The sequence below is a fragment of the Pteronotus mesoamericanus genome, unplaced genomic scaffold (assembly GCF_021234165.1).
Source record: "Pteronotus mesoamericanus isolate MK-2021 breed Mesoamerican mustached bat unplaced genomic scaffold, CSHL_Meso_final contig_56, whole genome shotgun sequence".
Classification (NCBI taxonomy): domain Eukaryota; kingdom Metazoa; phylum Chordata; class Mammalia; order Chiroptera; family Mormoopidae; genus Pteronotus; species Pteronotus mesoamericanus.
The window spans coordinates 6827053-6851325 of record NW_026555201.1 but is presented as its reverse complement, the minus strand read 5'-3'; the positions used below and the strand labels follow the sequence as shown (position 1 = coordinate 6851325).

Sequence of the window (24273 nt, the reverse complement as noted above, 5' to 3'; positions counted from 1 at the left end):
TGGAAAAATAGAAGACCGCTGTAATTTTTTTTTTAAAAAAAGCAAAGGAAAAAAATGAGAGAATTCTCAAATAATTACTAAGATACAGGGAAAGCCTCCCTAAATATCACACAAAACTCAGAAGCTAAAAAAGAAAACGCTGATAAATTTGACTAAATAAGAACATTTTTAAATCATATAGACATGTCAACAAATTAGTATAAACATAGTCAAAAGATAATTGGCAAAATGAGAAAAATATTGCAACTCATATTACAGACAAGAACATTTTTCTTAATGCATAAAGACCATGCATCAATAAGAAAAAAAGACCAAATCTAAAGGTTATGAACGAAGAACATATAAATGACACATAAATAAATGTTAACCTCATGCATATTTTTAAAATGTATGTTAAATACCTGATCAAAAAAGTTTGGTAAGATGCTGAGTAATGTGAGGGTAGAAGGAATTAGACACTTTCATATTATCAATGAAAGTACAAATTTATAGAACATCTGTGCAGAGTACTTTGGCAACACTTGTCAAAATCTAAAATGTGTATTGTTGACAAGTAATTTTATATTGGGAATTTATCCTATAGCTAACCTTGCTCATTTGCAATAGAACAAGAACCATGCTTCCTGGGTCTCCACACTATCAATTATTACAATGGACAGGACAAAGTCAAAAATAATAAATTTAGGAGAGGTCTGAATCACTGTAAAATAAAAACATTAACTCCTTTGGCTACACATACACTATTTTGCCTTTATGACCTGCAATCCTCATAATATCCTTGTTCCAATTAAAGGATTTTTAATATGAATAATAGAACCCCTGACCCAATTGGATAAAACCAAAAATTGGAATGTTGGCTGACATATCAAAGGTGTAGAGAAATTTTTAGGTATGGCCTGATCCAGGAGTCACCTGATACAAAAAAGGCCTGGTTTCTGTTTCTCAGCTGTTTGTTCAGTGTTGAGTCATTTCTCCAAAAAGCTCTCCCCTTGTGGGCCCAAGACAGCTGCCAGCTGCAACTCCTGGGCTTTTTCCTTCCAAGTTCAAATCGAGTAGAAATGAGCAAGTCATCTTCTGCAAGAGTTCAAAACAAGAGCCCAGGAATTGAGCTTCTTTGCTCATGTGCTTGTCCATGGACCAGACACCCTTGTTGGAAGGATGGAGAGTGCCCTGTGGCTTAGCTCAGGCCCTGGACTCCAGGGTCATCAACTTCACCTGACGCGTGTGGACAGAGGTGAAAAGGGCTGGCTCCCCGAGCAAAACCAGGGATCTGCTGCCCGAGGAAGATTGGTAATTCTAGGTAGTGTCACGGCAAACTTTAGAAGTTGAAATTCTCATTACACAGATGTGGAAATTGAAAGTCCCAGATGTTAAGTAAATTATACAAAACCATTCTATTGAAAAGTGGCAGGATTGGATTTGACCCCATTAATGTGTGTGACAAGACAAACAAAAAGGGTGGGTGCTTCCCAGGCAGACTGGAGCCCAGAGGGTGTTCTCAGCAGAGGTTTAAGAATGCACAGGTAGAAGGGTGTTGGGAGAACAAGGAGCTTTCAGGAAATTTCAGGGTAAATGTGAAGTTGTTAGACACCGTGGCAAAGGAAAGAACTCGAGCTCTGGTTCAGATGGATCAGAACTCTATTCACCAACCAGGTGACCATGGTGAAGGACATAGCCACTCACCCCACTCCTACCATCCTTGATACAGGGGTATTATGCTTCGTGGGGTTCTTGGGAAGAATAAGTGAGATAACACAGAGGCACTAGTACAGTGCCCAGCCTATAGGATCTCAACAAATGCTGGTGTTATTGTGCTAAAGGCGATGGCAGGCAATGAATGGGAAAGACGATGGGAAAATAAGCTGGAAAAGTAACCGTGGGCCAGATGAAGCCTAAGACAAGGATTTTGGCTTTTCTCCTCAAGAAAATGGGGAATGATTGAAGGATATTGACCAGAGGAATGGTCTGATCAGTTTTTCATTTTGGAAGGATCACTCTGGCAACGACATGTAGCCATGGAGAGAGAGCTGGGGCGAGTGGGGGTGGGAGGAACTAGTTAACAGACCCTTAAAATAGGTTAACCAGTGGTTGCCAAGTCTAGTTCTGTTTCATAATTTCTAGGAAAGGTTGTTTTGTTATTGCTTTGGTTTGATAGATTCCTGGGCTCGCCAGAAGTGGGAAGACACCTGGGTTGAAGTATCAGCTAGTTCCTGCCCAGAGAGCTGCTGGCTTTTAAGGAAATTGATCCACCTCTTTCCCATGGATCAGCACTGACTGATGAAAACTAGAATTTTTGTAACAGAAATGCAAATACTAAGAATCAGCCCATTATCTGTTGTTGATTTTTTTTTTTCACTATAAAAAGACAAGACTCTTGAGGCCACTGGGGTGCAGGGTAAAGCAATCAGAAAAGGCTTGCCGGCGCTGGATGGAATGGAGGGAAGGGGATGGAGCATGACTTTGCAGGAGGTCAAAGGGTTTGACCTCAGCTGAGCACCAGGACACATGTAGACTCAGCTTCAGGAGACGGCGGGCAGGGACCTTCTGGAAGCTGACCCAAACCTGAAAGTCTCCTGGTGCCCAGCTGGTCCGCATTTGATAGAGCACAGGCTGCCTTTGCGGAAGGACCAGGCCGCACAGCTTTTCCCAGCCACCATCCAGTAAGGGCCCCCCATCCACACCTGTGTCTGTGACTCTGTTCGACTCCAGACTTCATGGACTGTAATCTGAACTGCCTTGTGTGAATGACAGATAACTGTGAGTTCAATGGATCGCACATGGGCCACTGTATTCCTATCCTGTGGATGAACCACAATTCACCCAACCATGTCCCCTGTTTGCAGATGTTTATATTGTTTCCAGACTTCCAGTAGTAAATTTAATACCACAATGAAAATTTGCACATCAAATTTTTACTCCTATCGCTTCCAACTCTAAAATATTAAATATTCTTTGATGAAACCTGGTAACAGTTATTTTCTCGAGTTCAAGATACCAAGTCTCAAGTACTCCTTCCTTCTCAAAGGATGCAACTAGAGATCATTTATTTGATAAAGTTCAACACTTGATTTAAAACAGAAACAAAACAAAAACAAAAACCTCTTAGCTAGCAAAGAATAAAAGGTAATTTCCTTAACTTCATAAAAGATACCTACCAGAAATCTCAGCAAACATTTTCCTTAATGGTTCCCTTAAAAGTCAGGAGTGCGTTATGATTGCCTACTATCACAGCTTCTATTAATACTGGAGATGCTAGTGGGGGTGTCAGGGAGAAAAGAAACTTGCTGCCTCTTCCCGAAGTATAGAAAAACAGGCATTCTCGTTCACTGCTTACCTAATAGGTTCAACCTTTATGGACAGCAATTTGGCCATAAGATATATATATCTTAAAAAGACAGTTTCTAACTGTGCACCTCCACCTCTATGAACATATCCTAAGAAAACACGTAAGGCTGTGCACTAAAATGTAAATGTTAGGATGTTTACTCACTCCAGTACTATCCACAATCAGAAACAAGCTATGTGACAACAGGTACTTGTTTTTTGAATTTTGGCCTGAACACGATGGACTACCAGTCATGGAAAATGATGCTGTATAAGAGCAATTACTGGAAAGACATCTTAAACTAGAATGCTCAGTATACCTTCCATAGATAATGGTGTATACACATGCACACACACACAGTAACATACTGGAAAGAGCCACACCAGAATATGGATGATTTCTTCTGCTCTGTTGTCCTAATTCTTAAAAATGTATCACTTTTCTGACTGGGAAACATATATATTTAAAGTCCTTCCTCACATGATGGGTGAAGGCAGCAGCTGTTTACTTGGTAACAGCTATTAATCTAGAATCCATAAACTAGAAAGCTAAACTGCATTCTTACTGCTCTATGAAAACAAAAGAAAATTTAAAGGTTAATTTTATAAGCACACATACCCACACACCCCTAATTGATGTCTTTGTTTACTCATACTCAGAAACCCACTATTCTGCCAAGTTCTCGGCAGGCCATAGGCCACCATGCAACCCAGAGCCTGGATTGGGGGAGATGGAGCTTATTGGGCTGCTTCTCTGATTCCTGTGACCAAGGTGGGGGAAAGCTGAAGAGAAAAGAGGAAGGGCAACCTCACAACAGTGTCCTAGGCACGTGCTCAGATAAAAAAACGGCACAACCGTTACAACAATGTGAGGAGCTTTATGCACATATTTTTGTAATCAACAGTTCTTTAGAACAGCAGAGACAAAAAAGGAATGTAATATTCCAAACAGTTACAGCCATAGGTCGACATTACAAACTAGGTTTAGATTGTCTGGAGACTTCTGTAAGAGGACTGAGGTGCAGAGGCTTGAGGAGGAGTCGGCTCCCAATGTGAGTGCTGACAGGGTGCAGACATCTCTAAAGATAAAGAGACCACTACTTGGTAAGTACTTTTGGGTGATCGCATACAGTGTCCAATACACAGGGGAGATGATGAGTTCATACTGGTCTTCATTCATGCTGTGTGGTAGAGGCTACTGCAGATTTTTTTCTAAAGTAGGCAAGGCTTCTAAGTTGACCGATTCATCATTGAAAGTGACCACATGGTATCATGCATGCATGTTACTGGTACAGAGAGTGCTTGAACAGGAAATCTGTTGGTTTTTAAAATCCTGACAAGGTCATTTTTACCTCAGGAGACGATTATGTTTTCCGTTATTCATTCATTCAACAAATACTCATCAATCCATCCCTTTCTCAGACCAGCCCTGGGAACAGTGTGCTGCCAGCACGGAGACAGGCAGTTGACAGCACTGGCCAGATCCTCCGGGCTGCAGCTGGCAGCCGCCACACCACGGCCGCCTGCCCCTGCCGGGACTCAGACCCGCAGGGGGCTGGGAGCTGACTCGAGAAAAGAAAGGACACTTCTCCATGCAAGTCAGACATTCCTCAAGGGAACAGGACTATTCTGACTCATTGGGGACAGGGGAGGAGAAAAGAATATGAGGCGGAATCATTCTTATCTGTCAGGTTTAACAGATGAAATAAAATCGTGTCATTTGCTTAACTTTGAGATACGCAGTGGGCCTCCAACCCAGGTGGTACGCAAACCAAGCCCAGCTCTCCGCGTGCACCCTTCCCAAGACAAAGGCTGTGCGCCTGGCTGCTTTTTAAGGAGTTACATGCTAAATTCAGGTGGCATGGAATTCAAGACCAAAACTGCAATATCTTATTAGTCATGCTTTCCATCTTCAGTTTCTTTGAGGGTAAAGATAGCACAAAAGGATGAAATGACTTTCTCATTGTGTATGTCATCTTGTGTTTCCTATTCAAAAAAAGCCCACACTCCCACATTCTCTATTTTATTATAAAAATGTATACCTTTCATAGTAAAAGCCCTGTCTAAACTTACGACTTTGGTTTCAGAATTGGCAACCCAATTAGCTCAAATTAACACTGACTGCATCAGCACTACGCCTGCAAGCGTGACCACAGTCTTCCGCAGACAGGAAAACGATGCCGAGTCTATTCTCATGACACTGAGAGAAGGGGACTGAGGGGAGAGCCTTCTGTTTAGCCACAGGACAGCTTCACAAGGGATTTTAAAAATGAATTATCTATTTGGGTAAAAAGGGTCGAGCTGGTTTTATGAAACACGATCCCAGGACTATCGAGGTCTGGAGAAAGGCCCCCGCTGACAAGAGGGAGCACAGTGAACGGCCTCCCAGTCTTGCGTTGTGGAACCTACGTAAGCCAACGCGCCTGTGTACGAAGAGCATTAAACCTGCCTATTGCCCTGGAGGAAACGTGGCTGAGACGTGTGGAATACTGGCAGTATTTACCGTGAGTATCTAAAGTGCTACTTCACCTCTGTGTGGCTCAGTTCCCATCTATGTAGTGGCCATGACAGGTCTGTCTCTGACCTGCTGGGACCCAGGGAGGAGTGGGTGAGAGAGGGCTAGAAAGCAGCGGGGGGCCTTCTCCGGAAAAGGCAGTGTTCAAGTAACAAAGTATTCAAAGTATTCCAATCAAAAAACACAAAATTCAAGTAACAGAGTTGCAAGTGCTATGTTCTGGCTTTTGAGCAGAGGCCTGGCTGCCTCTGCGGTGGAGAGCTGGGAGGTAAATGCGCTGCACAGCGGAGGAGGCAGGACAAGCCGCACGTAGAGCCTATCACATCATCCCACTACCTAGGACCAACACGCTATTCAGAGGAGAAAATGAACCCTGGGGAAAGCTCAGCGGAATTAGCAAGCGGTTGAGAGCAGCTGCTGAGTGCATATCCCATTTGCATTCTCTGCATAAGATCTTCAAGTTAGTGATCAACCTAAATTTCAACAGAAAAAGGTTTTCTTCATTTTGCACATAGAAATACAAAGTGAGGGAAAGGCTATCTAGATTTTTCTCCTGCACTGTAGCATAAGGCTAAAAAATACTTCGGAGACTGACTGAAAGAAACCACTGAAGGAAAACTCACACATACAAACACTCCCCCAACAGGGCCGGAAGAGGAAAATTGGGAAGGTTTTTGCAACTAAGAAACTTACTTTCTTTTCACAGTTTCTGTTCTAGCAGGCTAGTGGTGCATGCTTGTGTATTAATCATACCCAAAAGGAATCATACTGGAAGGTTTGGGGACCCTGAGGCCCTCGGAACAGGAAGAAGGGAGAAGGGTTAACAGTCTAGTTACATATGCCTTTTCTAAACAGCTGACAATGAAAAATTGGAAAAACTTCACATTTTAAAACCACAATATTTATTTTGCCACAAGAATCCACTGTATCAGTTATCAGTGGATGGGAAAACATCCCTAATCTAGCTCCCATTATAAAACGTCTGGTTTCCATCTTTATGGACGCAGCTCATCTCTGAGCCTAACTATTTGTTTTCACTGGACAACTGAAATTCTATTGCAGCCATTTAGCCGGAACCCTCGTACCACCATGAAAAGGTGAATCTCAATAAAAAATTTCTGGGAATCATCGTTTCTTAGTGCTGCTGTTTCCACCACCAGGTTTGCTGAAGCTCCTGCTCATGTGAGGAAAGTGCACGGTTGGGGTTCGTTCTGTGGGACCATATAGCCCCAAATTCCTGGCAGTGGCTGACTTCCGCAGTGGCTTGACGCTAGGAAAGGGGCTGAAGATGGGCGTTTTCAGGTGGCTGCCTTGGGGAGCTTTGCTGGTGGCTTTGTTTTGTCCAGGGGCATCAGGTGGCTCCGGGAAGCGCGATGGGCAGGGCAGGGGACCCTGGGGCTCAGGGTCAGCAGCAGCAGGTCCTGGGTTCAGTTCCAAGGCTCCTAACTTCACCTGGACCGCAGACACATCGGCATCTCCGAACACTGGCTCCGGAGACTGCCCCTCGACAGTCCTCGCAGCGCGGGCTTCGGCCCCGCCACCCTCTCTTCTAGCTGTCACCACACAACTGGGAGGGAGTGCCTCTGCGGCCCCCAGGCTGTTAGCCCTGCAGCCCTCATTCTGCTCTTCTATCAGCCCAACGGTGTCCCCGCAGCCCAGCTGACTCTTGGTCCTTGTCATGTTCTTTTTGTGGACTCGGATGTGAGTTCGCCATGGAGAGTTGAGCTTCGTCTTAAGGTCTTCATAGGGGACAGGAGACAGTTTGCCTCCTGTGTGACCAGGGATGTGAATGACAGCATTCCTGGCGGCTCTGTTTGACATTTTCATCTTCTTTCCTAAAAGAAGGTGGTTTATAACTGGAGAGTTGTTTACCTGAGACGGGAGAATGCTGGTCACGGGTCCTTTGTCTGAAAGAAGCATTGAAAGATTGTGTGAAACATACCACAGAGCAACAAAACATACCCCTTCCGCAACAGGAAGCACATAGAGATTGTCCCCGTACCCCTTTCCACGCATTCCCCAGGTACTGGCAGAGCCATGTGACTGAAGGCAGCAGAAACTGAATTCAAACCGGGGGTCTGGGGCACCTATTCCCTCCTCCTAAAGGAGGCTGAGACCAGGGGCTGAGGATGCAAAAAGGAACTGGACTCTGATCCCTCGTGACTCAGCAGAGCCCTAATGATGTTTACGGGCAGTTTTTGTCTCTGAGAAGCAATCTCAGAGGTCTTCTATCCAAAAAGTTTTGAAGATTTTTTTTAAAATAATGAGTCAAACGCTACCACTACGTGGATTATCAGCAGTTGGTTTCTGAGAGGTAGGAAAAGAAAACCCTGCATATTATGAAGTGAGTGAGAGATGGTAGAATGAGAGAAGTGATGAAAAGTTGGTGAAAACACAGCAAAATCACAGCGATCTCAGGTCTGGTCCTATGTATGACCACTGTGTCCTCTATGGACTTAGAAAGCACGTCCAAAACTGGAAATCACCAAAATCTTTGTTCTCCTGGAGGGCACTGTTGATAGAATTGTTGCCCTTGTCCTATGGCTATGACGGGGCCCTGCTCCATGAAGTTTAAACACACTTGGCCCTAGAGTCAACAGCAGCAAGCAGAAGGGGCAGGGAGAAGGTTCTGCTCTCTGTGCAAACAACCTTCCCTCTGACATCCACATCGCGCAGCCAAACTTCCTTCTATACGTCTCCACTTTCGTCTTCTACGACTCTGGTCACACACCAGTCCTCAGTGAAAAAGTTGGCAACTGTCTCCTCTTCACCCCATGTTCAACCACCTCCTTGGGGGGACTCTACTGTCTCAGTGACCCATCCTCATAGTTTCTCAACCTCCCCAGCTGCATCCTAAACCTTGCCATCCGGATCGACACGACATGGAAAATATTCAACTCTAATATTCTTCTCTTTGACTCTTCCAGCTCTCAGGTTCTCATTTGAACTCTGCCTGGTGCTGGAGACTTCGGTTCCTTGACCCCTCGATCCCCTCGTAACTTCCTGTCTATCTCTGACCCACTGACACCCCTACGCTGATGGCTGCATGGGGGATTGCTTGGACGCTGCCTCCCCAGTAACCACACGTTCCAGGCATCCCTCTCTCTCTGTCACGCACACCTGGCAAAACCCCAACCCCGATACACAATCCACATTCTCTTTTCCAACAGGGAGCTGATAAAATCTATAGGGGGAGAAAAATCACACGGCCATGTGGATTGATGGCCCTTTGGATTCATAGCTTCCTATTTAGTTAGATCCTCAGTGCTGCTGAACAATCTTTTCCTTTCACTCTCCCATTCCTTCCAAGAAGCCTATTCAAGTCTTCATTATTTTCTGTAAGCTCCCACCCAACCCCCAACTTACTCCCAAGAAAACAACTTTTGCTCCAATTTCTCCATGAAAACAGAAGCTATCAGGTCTGAAAGACCAAAGCTGGAATGTCAATCACCTTCCCTACCACCTCCCTTTAAGTCTCAGAAGCTATTGTCTTTTGCTTCTAGCTAAATTCAATCTTCACCTGTGCTGCTAATCCTGTCCTACACCACCTCCTCTAAAACCTTTCAAATCAATGTGTGGTCCCCACCCAGCAGTGGTGGCATCACCTAACAGCTTGTTGAAAATGCATAACCTCAGCCCCACCCTAAACCTACTGGAACAGACTCTTCATTTTAACAGATCAGATCTCCACGTGATTCCTGTGCACAGGAAAGTTTGAGAAGCAATGCTCTAGAACAATTTCTCCCTAAAAAGAACCAAAAAAAAAACCCATTATCTAGAGTAGGGGTTGGCAAACTTTTACTGTAAAGAACCAGATTATAAACATTTTAGCCACGGTAGTGTAAAATCTGTCATAAACAATATGTAAACAACTGTCATGCCTATATTCCAATAAAACTTTATTTACAAAAACAGGCATCAAGCAGGGTTGGGCCTGTGGACCACAGTTTGCTGACTCCTGACTGGAGAATGAGGCGCTGGGCTGACTTAGTACCCCATGGTGATCGTTCACTATCTCCCCCAAAGATTTATACAGTACAGTTGAAAAGGGACTATACAAAGAATCAGAACACGGGAATTCTAGCCCTGGCCTGACCATTCACTGCAGCTACATAATCCTGGACAATTGCTAAGCCTTCCTGAATCACCACCTCCTTGGTCTTTTAAAAGGATGTAAGAGTATCTTGCCTTCCTCACAGATATGCTTTAAGGACAAAATGAGGACATGTATGTGCCATTGCTTTGAAAATTAAAGTCTTATAGTTGTTGGTTTCTTTTGTTGTTGCTTTCTTAATGATTCAGGATAAAGTACGAATCATCAAGAAGTTGCCTGCCATCCCTGAAATGGGGAACATAAATTCAGTTTTTGTGCAAGATCAGTCACATGCTCATAAGCCTCTTAAAAATATGTCATATTTATATTTTGGTTAATTCTGAACAGGTGTCACTTTCATTACAATTTCACATAGAACAAGACAAACCAATTCCAAAATCAGCATATATTAAACAAGGCAGACTGTTTGCTAGGATTTTTGGAGTTAAAAACAAAAAGAAAAGAGAAGCTTGACAATCCTTGGAAAAGAGCATTTCCAACTGCATTACAATTGTGTTCTTCTCAGCAGAGTCCCAAGACACTGACTGCTCACCCAACAGCAATGTGTAGTAATGACTTTTTCCTTTTTCTCAGATCACAATGTCTGTTATATTACCTCCTAAAAGCTAATGGACAGCTTAATTTACTAGTGCACAGATAACTGAATTCTATTTTCAAATGCCTGAAATTTCAGAGGCAATATCTCAAGTCCAAGGATTGTTTGGCTTTGCAACATTCTAATCATTCGTAAGCCCCTCTCCACAAGCACACATAGTAAAGACATGGTTAATACCATCCATTGCCTGGTCCTTGGGACCTAAAAAGAACCCATGGTCTTTTTCTTCTTTAGAGCCTGATAAAATAAAATTAAAAGTGAGATCCTAAATCTGCTATCACCTCATGCCAGCTGTGTTTGCGGATGCTGAGCGACAGTGTGTAGTAATTCCAAGGCCATCCTAGGAATATTTGTTCTTTCTTTCCTAAGCTGAACATAGAGTTCAAATGGATTCAAAGAATCACATTACCTGCTCTGATATACACCTGATGAGCCTGCTGCTGCTGCTTCTTTTTAATCCGAGAATACTGCCGCTTTAGCGCGTTGATGTCTGTGGTCATACGTTCCATCATCATACTGTTAAAAGCTGCATGGTATTCACTGCGGCAGGAATTAATTGCTCCTGGACTCAGCTCCGCAATGTTATTAGATCTCAGACTCTGCTCTTCATTTGGTTCTGTGCTCAAGGGAAAAGAGACAAGGAGATGGCTTCAGTGGAGAAGAAGAGAACTAAAGGGGAATTAATTACATTATAACCCAAAGTTGCATTATAATCTCCAAAAACTCTAAACCACAAAAAAAATAAAATAAAATGTACACTAGAATTTATCTAGTGCTTGTTTTAATTTAGTCCAGAAAATATTTCTACATTTTCTTATTAGTCTAAATTGTGGGTCTGAAATAAGTTGTGTGGGCTCATTGATTTTATAACCATTTTCTTCATTATATAGACATAAGATTAATTGTTTCCAGATAAAAACCACTATTCTTTTGTTAAATGCCCTTAGAAAAATATAACTCCAGATGTCAAGTCATTGTATAGATTTCCATATAAATACATGAAGATTTATAAGGGATTGATAGTTTGTAGAGTTTAATCAGTCATCAAAAGTGAGTTTTTAAGTTAAAAATAACAATATATTCTATGAAATTATCAAAACTTCAAGACACTCTACCACTAGAAGTGAATGTTTTTATTCATTTAACAACCACTTCCTGACCATATAATGTGTGTTACATCTGACGTGGTTTCTGTTCCCAGGGCACCTTCAACTAGCAGATTTGTCCCTGAAATAAAATTGAGGTTCCATTTAAGAGAGAAAAACAAGAGCCGTGTGAAGGATGCTCGCAGACTGCACAGGCAAGGGGACTCACCGAGGTTCTCTGGCCCAGCATGTGAAGCTGGCCTGGGGGCCAGCTCAAAGAAAAGGGTTAACAGGAATTTCAACTATTCTAATATCCGCTGAAAGTGTTATTCAGAAGGCTAAACATCTGACAAGTTTACTTCCTTTGTTTTACTGAAAACACTTGGGCAAGGAGAAGAAAATTAAAAGGGGACTAGCACGTATGAACTTAAAACCAACAAAAACACTAATGATGACACTTAGGAGAAAGTGATCATGTTGTCATGGAGCACAGAACTGCACTGAAAGAAAAACGGAGGAAAAATGGAGCACAGACTCAGGCTGCAGAAATGCAGATTCAGAAATTTTAAGGTTAAAATCCACATTGATCCCATGGCTAGAAATCAAAAGCTGAAATGAGACAATGAGAGAGAGTGGAAAGCATTAGGAAACCAAAAGGCTCTTGTGGGGTTCACATTGTTTAAAGCCTTTAAAAAAGATGAGAGGAAAGTACATACCATGGACAAACACACAAGAGTGTGAATCCAAACCATGAAATAGATTAAAACTCAAAATAAGCTAAGGCTTAGGAAAAATACTCAAAACTAGCACTACCAAAAAGACAAAGAAGATAAAGAAGACAAAGGAAAAGACAGCAATAATGACAGCGATGAAGAAGAGGAGGAGGAAGAGGAAAACAGAGAAAAAGAAGATAAAGATGAAGAAGACTTCTAAGAACAAAAATGAGAAGAGAGCCCCGTGACTTTGAGGAGGTGGTATTAAATTAGTAGGCGACAGAGAATGCAAAGGTGTCTGACATCTATTTTGTTATGGTCCTCTTTTAGCAAGAAGAAGTCTTCACACAGAATACGTAGAATAAATATCCCAAAGGATGAGCTGCCACTCAAAATGGGAAAGAACATAGTGAGAGAACCGCAAACTGCTTCAAAAAAGCTCATTACTGACAATGTCTAGACCACAGGAAGTTTATTCTGTGCAAGAAAAAAACAAAGATAACACGGGTTCTATCTCAGAGCACCACATTTTAAAAGGGGCACTACCAAACTGGAATACATTTAAAAGTGATTTTATAGAATATAGAATGACTTCTGAAAGTCATATTTTATGAGAAATGCTTAAAGAAATTCTAAACTTGGGCCATGAAGAAAGCTTTCAAGAGCTGTCCAATCGAAGAGGGAGTAGATTCATTCTGTTTTGTTGCAAAAAGATAAACTATTAATAGAACTGGTAGGTGGAGGTTATCTCTTTGCAACTAGAAACCATGGGCTAAGTGGAGAAATCTAACAGAATGTTTTATGAGGTAATGAGTTGCTTGTCACTCAAATTCAAGTAGATGTCACCACAATGTTTTAGATTCAGAGGGTATTTGTATAGTGGAATAGAAAGCAATCTACAATGAATTCAATTAAACTCAAATAGAATTAAGTAAGCATCTAATGTATTCTAGGTTCTATGCTAAGGAACTGAGCATATGAAATTGAATCAGATGAGTGGGGAACAAAGTCACTATTAAAAAACTATATTATGCATGCAACACATAACACAAGAGATCCTACTAAATGATAAAGTAACAGAGAAGATTCTTTTAATAAATATCTTTAATAGTGGTAACCAGTTCAGGAAACTAGGCATTTACAGGACATGATAATAATATCCCTGCTGTAGTGAACCAACACATTGTGATCATCTAAATAAAGGGCCATGTTTTTACCTTTAACTTGCTTTTGGTACTTCTGCAGTTCAGGTGCCAGGAGCCCACTGAAAGGTCCAAGACACCCCACGGCATTAGCAATAGCATCTTCATCATCTGGGTCATTCTCTTCATCACTGTCTCTGACCTTCCCATGTCGTCTGGAAAAACATAAAGAAAAAGAAATATTCAAAGAAAACAGTGACATTAAAAAAATATCATCACATGGTTTAAATGACACATGTAATTTATACATCTAAAACATCACTCTCATCCTTAACTTCTGCCCATCTGTCCCGCCTAATTCCCATAGGTGAATGCTACTAGCCTTTTATTTATTCTTCAGTTTCTCTTTGCATGGGTAAGAAATATGACTATATAGTCTTACTTTTCTCCTCTTTTTGCATAAATATTATTAGCATGCTGTATACTCTTCTGCACTTTGTTTTTATTCACCTGAGAACACTCTCCATATTTGCACAAAGACCTTCCTCATCCTTTTATTTTATAGCTGCACTGTACTGTAATATATGTAGCTCATTTTATGGAACCACATGCCAACAATGCACACTTAAGTGGTTTCACAATTACACCATTATAAGCAATGCTGCAAAACAAAAGCCTATGCATCCTGTGTTTTACATGTGTACAAACATATTTGTGGAATAATTCACAAAGGTAGAATTGCTAGGTCAAAGAATATATTCATTACTAATTTTGGCAAACACTGCCAAATTGCCTGCCACAAATTCCATAGTAATTAACCTCTTATCTGCAGTGTGTCTGTTTCCCTATTACCTTATCAAGAGAGTACACATCAACCTTTTGAATTTTTGTTAAACTATAGGTATAATAACAGAATCTCAATTGAGTTGTATGCTAAATTTATCTCAGTACAAGTGATGCTGCTTTTTACGTAAACCACCTACTCCTTTCATTTTTCAGTTGGGTAGAACTTTATATATGAGAGATACCAGTTATAAATATTTTTGTGTCTGTTTTGGAGGTTCTCTTTTGTCCTGTTTTGTTTTCCGTTCATACAAAAAATATTTTTAAAGTACTCAATTTTTTTATTTTTTATTTTGATTCCATTATTAAGGCCTTCCCAATTCCAAAGAACTAAAGACATTCTTCCACATTTTCTTCTGCTAATTTTATTTCATTGTTTCTTTTATTATTTAATCTTTATTATATTTTTCCATTATCATTTAGTCCTCTTATACACCCCTCCCCCCAGCAATCACCACACTCTTGTCCATGTCCATGAGTCCTTTATCCTTTTTGCTCAATCCCTCCACCCCATAACCTCCCCCCACCACTACCTGTCATCTGTTCTCCATCTATGAGTCTGTCTCTGTTTTGCTGGTTAGTTCAGTTTGTTCATTACATTCCACATATGAGTGAAATCATATAGTATTTGTCTTTCTCTTACTGGCTTATTTCACTTAGCATAATGTTCTCCAGGTCCATGTAGGCTGTCACAAAGTGTAAAATTTTCTTCTTTCTTATGGTTGAGTAGTATTCCACTATGTAAATGTCCCGTAGTTATTTTATCCACTCATCTATTGATGGACTCTTGGGCTTTTTCCATATCTTGGTGATTGTAATAATCTTTTGAGGTATCTCCATACTGCTTTCCACTGTGGCTGCAGCAGTCTGCATTCCCACCAACAATACAAAAGGGTCCCCCTGTCTCCACATCCTCACCGGCACTTGTTTGTTGATTTATTGATGATAGCCATCCTGACAAGGCGTGAGATGGTATCTCATTGTAATTTTAATGTGCATTTCTCTAACGATCCAGGATGTTGAGCATCTTTTCATACATCTGTTGGCCATCTGTATGTCCTCATTGGAGAAGTGTCTATTCAGGTCCTTTGCCCATTTTTCAATTGGGTTGTTTGTTCTCTAAGTGTTGAGTCTTGTAAGTATTTTATAAATTTTGGATATTAACCCCTTATCAGATGTATTGACAAATATGTTCTCCCATTCTGTGGGTTGTCTTTTTGTTTTGTTGATGATTTCCACTGCTGTGCAAAAACTTTTTAGTTCGATGCAGTCTCATTTGTTTGTTTTCTTTTGTTTCCCTTGCCTGGGGAGATATATTCAATAGAAAATTGCTATGAGCAATGTCTGAGATTTTGCTACCTGTTTTCTTCTAGGATTTTTATGGCTTTGAGTCTAATAATTTAAGTCTTTGATCCATTTTGAATTTATTCTTGTGTGTGGTACAAGAAGGTGGTCTAGTTTCACTTTTCTACACATATCTGTCCAATTTTCACATCACCACTTATTGAATAAACTTTCACCCATTGTATATGCTTGCTTCCTCTGTCAAATATTAATTGACTATAAAGGTGTGGGTTTATTTCTGGGCTCTCTGTTCTATTCCATTGATCTATGCATCTGTTTTTATGCCAGTACCATGCTGTTTTGATTATTATGGCCTTGTAGTATAGTTTAATATTAGCTAGCAGGACTCCTCCAGTTTTGTTCTTGTTAGGACTGCTGTTGCTTTGTGGGGCTTTTGTGGTTCCATATAAATTTTTGAAATATTTGTTCTAATTCTGTGAAATACTTCACTGGAATCTTGATAAGAATTGTGCTGAATCTATAGATTGCTTTGGTTAGTATGGACATTTTAATGATGTTAATTCTTCCTATCCATGAACAAAGTATGTGCTTCCACTTGTATCCTCTTCAATTTATTTCTTCAGTGTCTTATAATTTCCATTCACAGGTCTTTTACATCCTTGGTTAGGTTTAGGTCCTGGGTATTATTCTTTTTGAAACACTTGTGAATGGGATTGTTTTAATTTCCCTTTCTGTTAGTTATTGGCACATAAAAACAACTGACTTCTGGATATTAATTTTGTATCCTGCTACTTTGCTGAATTCATTTATCAGTTTTAGTAGGTTTTTGGTGGAGTCTTCAGGGTTCTCTATGTACAGTATCATGTCATATGCAAATTAAGACAGTCTTCTTTCTGCCTTTCCAATTTGGATGCCTTTTATTTCTTCTTCTTGTCTCATTGCTGTGGCTAGGACTTCCAGCACGTCATTGAATAAGAGTGGTGAAAGTGGACATCCCCATTTCATGTTGTCCAAAATATTTTTTAAGCTCTCATTTTTTTAAGTTCCTTTTTGTTTTTGCTGCTCTGCCTGGGTGTTTTTTTCTACCTTGTCTTCCATATCACTGATTTGATCCTCTGTTTCATCTAAACTGCTGTTTATTCCTTCCAGTATATTATTCAAATTTCAGATATTCCATTCTTTGTTTCTGACTCGCCCTTTTTTATGGTTTCTATGTCTTTTTTCATGCTGTTGAGTACCCTTATAATCATTACCATAAACTCTCTATCTGATAAATTGCTTACCTCCATTTCATCTAGTTCTTCTTCTAGAGAATCACCTTGTTCTTTCATTTGGGGTCTGTTTCTTTGCCTTCCCATTTTGGCTGCTTCTTTGTATTTTCTGACTTAGTGGTTAAACTAATCAAGCTGTAATCAGCTTTAGCACCACAGGGTGGGGCAGAGTAATTCCTGCAGGCAGGGCTATTGCTTCCCCTCAGGCTGATGCCATTCGGAGAGGAATCTCAGCCTGACAGAGATGTCTCCTGCAGTATGGGGAATGACTCAGCACAGAGATCCTGGCAGCTGTTCCTTCAGTTCTCTCCCCAAGCCACCAACCCCAGCCTCTCCTCAAGTGTCTCTAGGCCACTCTGCCCTCCCTCTGCTGCAGCCCAGAGTAAGTGGCTACAAATGAAATTTTGTGTGTTGGCCCTTTAAGAGGCTCTCTGAGTCTCCAGCCATCTCTCCTTGGCAGACAGAAGCCTTGCTGCTCTTCATAGCTGGATGTTATCTGGGTTCCTTTTCAGCTCTGGTGCTATAGGCTGGGGAGCCCAGCCTGGGATTTAGACCCCACATTTCTCAGGGGTGGCCACGCAGCTGTTGAAATACCCCTCTGAACCTCAGCTGCTGCCCATCAGAGCCCAGCCAGCCCTCTCATGCCTCCTCTGCAGTTCCTACCAGTCTCGTGATGAAGTGGTTACTTCCGTCTGTCCTTGGCTGTAAGGCTTCTCTCCAGCTACTGTTCAGTTGGTTATTCAGGATGATTTCTGTACAATTTAGTTGTAATTCCCGATTGGTCCTGGAAGGAGGTTAGTGTAGCTTCCACTTACTCCTCTGCCATCTTGGAACTTCATATGTTCATTTTTTTTCCATTTAATTCTTTCATATATATAAAATGTATCCTGATATATGGTGTTAAGAAAGACTCTAACTGTACTTCTTTCCAGATTAGGTCTCATTAGCACCATTTACTAAAAAATATATCTTCTCTTTATTGATATGATATGCCAGGTTTTCATATACTAAATTCCTGTATGTACATTTGTCAACTTCTAGTCTTTACAGTATTTTAAATTAGCTCATCTGTCTCTCCTGCACCAGTTCTACACTATTTTAATTATTGATATTTTTATTATTTGATATTTTAAAATAAGTTGTGGGGTTGCCAAATGTGACTTCAATTTACATTCTAATCTTCCTTAGAAAGTATACTTTTAAAAATCACTCTCTTGAGTTTAAATCAACACTTTAAAAACATTCTGGTTTTAAGTATCAAACTACTTTGAATATATTTCTAGGGCATAACAACAATTAAGTTACAATAACAAATTAAGGTATTAAGTCTTCTATCATGAAAACAAGAAGAGAAAACAGGAGACCTTACCCAGAAACAGAGGTGGGTTTAACTGTAGCTGGGAATGGTGTAATGTTGTAGGTGTATTTTTCCCTCAGCTCTGCCAGTTGTGGAAAAGGGAATGGGGCCATTGAATAAACAGTCTGAAAAACAAAAGCCAAAATGCCAAGCCTGAAATGGAGGCCTTAAATAACTCATCAATCCTAGAAAGACATTATGATTTGAGTGTAAAAAGGGAAACTCTGCTTCCTACACAGAAAGTAGAAAGATTATACTTCAATATCCATTTTAGAGAAAGACAAAAGAATACTGATAAACACAATAATGAGTTCTCAAATAAATCCGGCTGCAACTGGGCATTTCAGCCCAGGCAAATGGGGTGGTCTGACTTCCTTCTGCTCATTTCAGGGATGGATGATTTCAGAAATCCACAGCTCCCTGATTTAATAAAGAACCCATCGATGTTCTTCATATGCAGTGCTTATTTTTCAAATCCTTGTTTGATGGTTTTTATAGAGATTTAATGTCAGCCTGCTGGATAAAATTAAATCTAGTGGATGATCTTGTGATCAGTTGCACATTTTCTTCAAAAACACCACCTTTTCAAATATCTGTGAATGAATTCTAGGTGAAAACTGTTAGTCATTATTATATTTCAAAGTGACAGTGTAAAGCACAGACTGTTAAACAGTTATAAATAAAAAAGAGAAAAAAACCTATACTTCCTCCAGAATTTCACAATTATATGTCTTCCAATCAGGAGAAAGTATTCTTATTTGCTCTCTTAATTTTATTAAAATTTAATTGCTCCAAAATTTTAACTACATTATTTCTTCAATCCTTAAGGTTCTTATTCACCAGGAAATATATGTTTATCACACTAACTTTCATTTCTCCCAGGAAGCTTTTCAAATATCCTGATATTTTCTAGGAGAATTTTTTTTTCTAGGAGAATATTTTAACGTGCTATTTTTTTCATCTCAGCAGGAGAGTTTTCCTGAAGGCCTAGAGGAGACATCTAACATTTGCATGGGTAGGAAAAGGAAGGTTCTGAAAAGAGCTTAATTGTGCGGCTGTTTTACTCTACAGATCCGAGCCACCTCTGTGACAGGCCCCTGCAATTTTGATTCTAAACAGCCTGTACATTTGATTGTTCCCAAACAGACATAAGGTACCCACTTATAAATCTTCCTGTACCACCCCCAGATTCTGAACAAGTAAGTTTTAGCTAAAATTCCTTCCCTTTGATTTTCCATTGCTTATTATGCAAAGTTCACAGCTTATAGGGACAACAAAAGCCATCTCTAAGCCATTTGATACACTACATATTTGATTATACCCAAAAGGCTGGGAAGCAATACAAATTTACTAACAGTGAACTGTTCTCCCGTGGAATGAGCAGACGGTATTTTGTGGTTCCACTAGTCTGAGATTGGCCAGTGCCCAACCTCTCTGGGCCTCATTTTCCTCACCCTAAAAATGAAGGGTATGAAAGTTAGGATTGATTTCCTTGAAAAGGGGAATGGGAAGGGGAGGGAAGGGGTTAGTGAGATCAGAAAGAAGTATATGAGGGTGTTCAAATGTGTTGTTAATGTTTTATTTCTTAAGTTGGATAGTGGGTATGTGAGTTTTGTTATATTATTTTTAATGCATTTCAGTATGCCTGAAATACTTCATATAAGCTCACTAATAACATGGTCAGGGTGAACTCTCACATTCTTTGATCTCACAAAAGTAGCCAATAGCTCAGCACCCAAGAAGCAGCCCTATTGCCAATACAGAACTCTGTGCTCCTTGCTGTTATGACCTGCCCTAGCTCCATATACCCTTTGGAGGGGAACAGACAGATGGGGAATCCCCTCCTCAGCATCCATCTGCAGGTCCACAGCACGGCACCCCCGCTCAGGCCTCAGTACAGCAGCATCAGCCTCTGACTGCCACACACCAAATGTGGTCCCACCACTGGGTCAAGAGTCAGCCTGCCCCTGCCTCATGGGACCTTTTTCCTTAACATTTTGGAAATTTGGTTCAGAAACTTAAGAAGCCCATGTCATTGGGATTCAAGCCTAACAGACGAAATCATCAATGCCAGAAATTTCAAAATTCCTCCCAAATGAAGTAAGATATCTCACAGAAGATGATTAGTGGGGTAACTAGCTGAAAATTCACTGTTTTATTTTTGCCAGTTTTATAAAAAGTTACCAGTAAATTCCCTTGTACAGCCTCATGAAGGGTGTTTATAAGAAAGAAATGGAAAATACACTCTGCCCCTACCTCATCCATCCTGCCTTGGGGTAGATGGCCTGGGTTCTTAGCAAGCTCCTTCAAAGACCACTCAGCTGAAGACATCCAACCAAAAGAAAATTGGCCCTGTTAAGCTTTCATTTTCTATTTTTGCATTCCTTTCTCTATCTTATACTTTTAGTGAGTCCTTCAAAGACTAAATCAGCATGCCTGAAAAAGGCTTATAGTACTTCATTGCATATATTCGCTCACATCCTTGAAGGTCTCATGTGTCTGAAGGCGTGTTTATCACACGAATGTAAGCTTCCCTGGCACAACACCACAGCGCTCCAGGTACCTGAGTAGCTGCAGGTTTTCAACTTTGTAAGTTGTTGGGAAACGCCCTGTCTGGTTTCAGGAACTGTACCCTGGCCAACAGGCAAGAGGATCCCGAGGCTGGAGCTAATCAAGGAGGCCTTGGACAAACAGACCACTAAGGAGACGAAACCTGTCCCCCTGGCAGGGGCGCAGACCGTGCCCCCTTCGCATCCCCCTGCCTGACCCTGTGACAGTCGGTGATCCATGACAGGTAAGTTTTTCTCATACAGAGAAAATGATCTAAGACAGACATCAGCCAGTGTGGGCAGCGGAACAAGGACTTGGGGGGACACAGAGAAAGGGCAAAAAGGCCCGCACCCCTCGGCTCGGCTTGGACATGGCCAGAGTCCTCATTCTATCTGAAAGTCATCTCCTTATCTCTTGGTGGCTCTGCCCCAACCGCCTGGCTCAGGCTTGAAACAATACTAAAGGCACGTACAGCCCTAAACTGGTTCAGGGGGCTCCGGGGACAATAAGGCCTAGAAGTAATACCCTTGTGCATATGGTTCTCAATAAAAGCCTTTGGACACCGGGGTTCAGGGTCCTCTCTCCCTTAGAGAGAAGAGCCACGTCCCCTCTCCTGGCAAACAGAGAAGTGTTGGCGACAACTTCTGTTTATTCCCCCCATCCGTGACCACCCCTGGACAGACTCTGCGGGATTCAGAGCCCCGCTCCCTCCTCAGCTGGCTGCGGACGGTAACCTTCAGATCCAGGAGCACCCGCGCCCCGCGACAGTAAGTCAGGGATTTACAACCAATTCCAAGAAAAAAACTTTACTTATAATCATAGAGCCAAAATACTTGTATGGCACACTAATACAATCTTGGGGTTAGGAAAGAATTTAAACATAATTTAGTTCAATCTCCCCCTAAGCAGGAGTTCCCAAAGCATCTCCAACAGACGGTCATAAAGGCACTACTTAAGCACTTCCAGCCTGCACTGTTTTACAGGGCAGACGGTTTCAATTTTTGACAGCACTAAATTAATCAAACATTATCTTTCTATTGAACAAGCATCCACATCCTTGTAATTTCCACTCCATCACTGATGGAAAATAGTCAACAATCCAAGGGCAGACCCCACCTCACGGCATGTGAGAGTTGCCCCAGGAAACAGTAAATTATCGACAAGCACTTTGGCTGTTTTCCCAAGCACCTGCGAACCCTTCTAACAATTAGATCTAACTAATTAACTTTTCTTCTGGGTTTTGTTTTTTTTTTCCTCACCCAAGAACATGCTTAGACAGAGGGGAAGGGAGGGAGAAAGAGGAGAGAAATATCAATATGAGACAGAAACATCGATCAGTTGCTTCTTGTATGCACCCAACCGAGGACCAAACCCATAGCCCAGGTATGTGCCCTGATCAAGAATCGAACTCAAGACCTTTTGGTTTATAGGATGATGCTCCAACAAATGGAGCTACACTGGCCAGGGCCTAACTAACTTTTCTTCATATTGTCCTCAAAGAATTCATGAGAGAACTTGTCAAAAGTCATACCAAGCCCTGGCTGGATGGCTCCGTGGGTTGGAGCCTCATCACATACACCGTCAGGTTGTGGTTTTAATCCCCCGTCATATGTTTCTCTTGCACATCAATGTTTCTCTTTCTCTCTCTTTCTCCCCCCCCCCCAAAATCAATAAACATATCCATGAGTGAGGATTTAAAAAAAAAAAAAAGTCATACTGAAGTCCATGTATGCTATGCCGTTGGCATTCCCCCAATCTCTTTTTCTGACACTATCAATGTTTTGGGGGGAGAGGGGAATATTTATAATTTTTATCTACCAAATAAGTCGTATCTAAAATATTAAAAGAAATATTGAAAGAACTCATACATCTCAGTAATAAAACAAACAACCCAACTTTAAAAGAAAGTAAAAGATTTGAACACACTTCACAAAAGAAGGTATTTGTATAGCCAATAAGCACATCAAAAGCTGCGCATCATCCTTAGTTAGAAGAGAAATGTAAATTTCCGCGCTGCCTTTGAGCCCCCCGCTGGGCCTGCGTGTGGCACCGGGGATCAGGCTGCAGCGCCAGAGCAGTTGCTCGCGCATAACTGGGGCCGACTGTTCCCCACCCTGGCGGCCTTTTTAACCGTGAGCGACACTGCGACAAGAAAACAAAAAAAAAAAATGTAAATTTAAACCTCGATTATTAAAAAAATAGTCATTGCTAATAAAAAAAAAGAGTGATATAATTTACAGGGGGGGAAAAGATTATTTTTGTGTCTGGTACTTACAACTGAAAGAAATGGGGAAAACCAAACAGGGAAAGGAATTTTTTCATTCACTGACCTTACACAGTCCACATTTTTCATCGAGAGCCATTTCAGGTTTGCTGACAGACTGAAGAGCCCCCATAATTGGATCACAGCCATTGTTAATTTTTTTTAAAGAGTGAATACAGAAAAAGAGTGGCTTGAAATGACATTCAATTTTTCTCGACTTAATATTCCATGATGTCAAGGAAAACTAACAAGTCAATTTACTACCCAAACTACCAACACACACTTACATAGACATTTATATTTAGGCAGCACTAAAAAGAAGTTATATTTCTTTTTCACTATCGACATGCTCCTACTAGAAACATAAAAACACAAGTTGTACAAAATTAGGCTCAGTTTATCATCACCCAGATGTTTTCTTTGGCAGGGAAAATGCTACTGAAAAGGAATCTAATCAATCAAGCCACAGCCTACTTTCTCCCTCTAGGTTTCTCTTAAAAGGAGGGTAATGAGGTGGTTCTCTCTTCTCCTAATGCCTAAGGTTTGAAATTCCTAGAGGACAAGGATGACAGGTGTATCTCAACATATCTTGTTTGTTCTGGAAATGTTTACACCTTAAGTGAAATAAAATGTTGCCTTATTTGTCTAAAGAGGATTTCAGTTTTTAGAAAGACATTTTTTGAAAAAGGTGGAAGCATCAAGTAGTACGGTAGGGAACTACCACTGGGCCAGGAGCTGGGGTCTTGGGATCCAGTCTTGGGTCTGCCACTAGACAACCTAAGAAAATGGCAAGATGCTCGCTCTCCAAGTCTTAGTTTCCTTTCTGTAAAGCGGCAGAATTAGGTTAATCTTTATGTTTCTTTTAAGCCAGAGTCTCTCTGACTATTTTTTAAAATCCACCTGCATCAGAACCATCCATGGAGCAAATACCTGAATTTTAATGCACTCCTGAGATGGTTCTTACACAGTCAAGTTTGAAAACCCCTACCTAGAGTTCAAATGTGATATGATTCTGTGTACCCACTGAGCAACCAGGTGTATTCTTAGAACTATGCTAGATGTTATGGAGATACAGAGTAATATGAGGCCCCTATCATTAAAGAACTTCCTATTTCATTAGAGAAAGAAGATTAACACACTTGAAATATACCAAACAATACCAAGTAATCTGCAACAGCTATAAGTCAATTGTTGGA

At 41.0% G+C, this 24273-nt stretch overlaps 1 protein-coding gene and 1 non-coding gene across 7 annotated transcripts in view; one reads left to right on the top strand and one right to left on the bottom strand.

Annotated features, from left to right (window-relative positions):
- Positions 1-6360: 6360 nt before the first annotated feature.
- TBC1D30 (TBC1 domain family member 30) overlaps positions 6361-24273 on the bottom strand; it is a 77661-nt gene continuing 59748 nt past the window's right edge. The window contains exons 10-14 of one of the 6 annotated variants that reach the window (XM_054580043.1): positions 18277-18389; positions 13564-13703; positions 10958-11164; positions 10726-10785; positions 6362-7746 (exon numbers count right to left, since the gene is read on the bottom strand). In XM_054580043.1, coding sequence (XP_054436018.1) covers positions 6965-7746; positions 10726-10785; positions 10958-11164; positions 13564-13703; positions 18277-18389 — 1302 coding nt within the window. In that variant the 3' untranslated portion in view covers positions 6362-6964. Of the gene's footprint in view, positions 7747-10725; positions 10786-10957; positions 11165-13563; positions 13704-18276; positions 18390-24273 lie in introns of all 6 variants that reach the window. The other 5 variants (XM_054580045.1, XM_054580047.1, XM_054580044.1 and 2 more) reach the window with 5 other exon arrangements.
- LOC129076101 (small nucleolar RNA SNORA76) lies at positions 22825-22959 on the top strand. Its single transcript, XR_008529712.1, has one exon. It is a non-coding gene; the product is annotated as a small nucleolar RNA SNORA76 (small nucleolar RNA).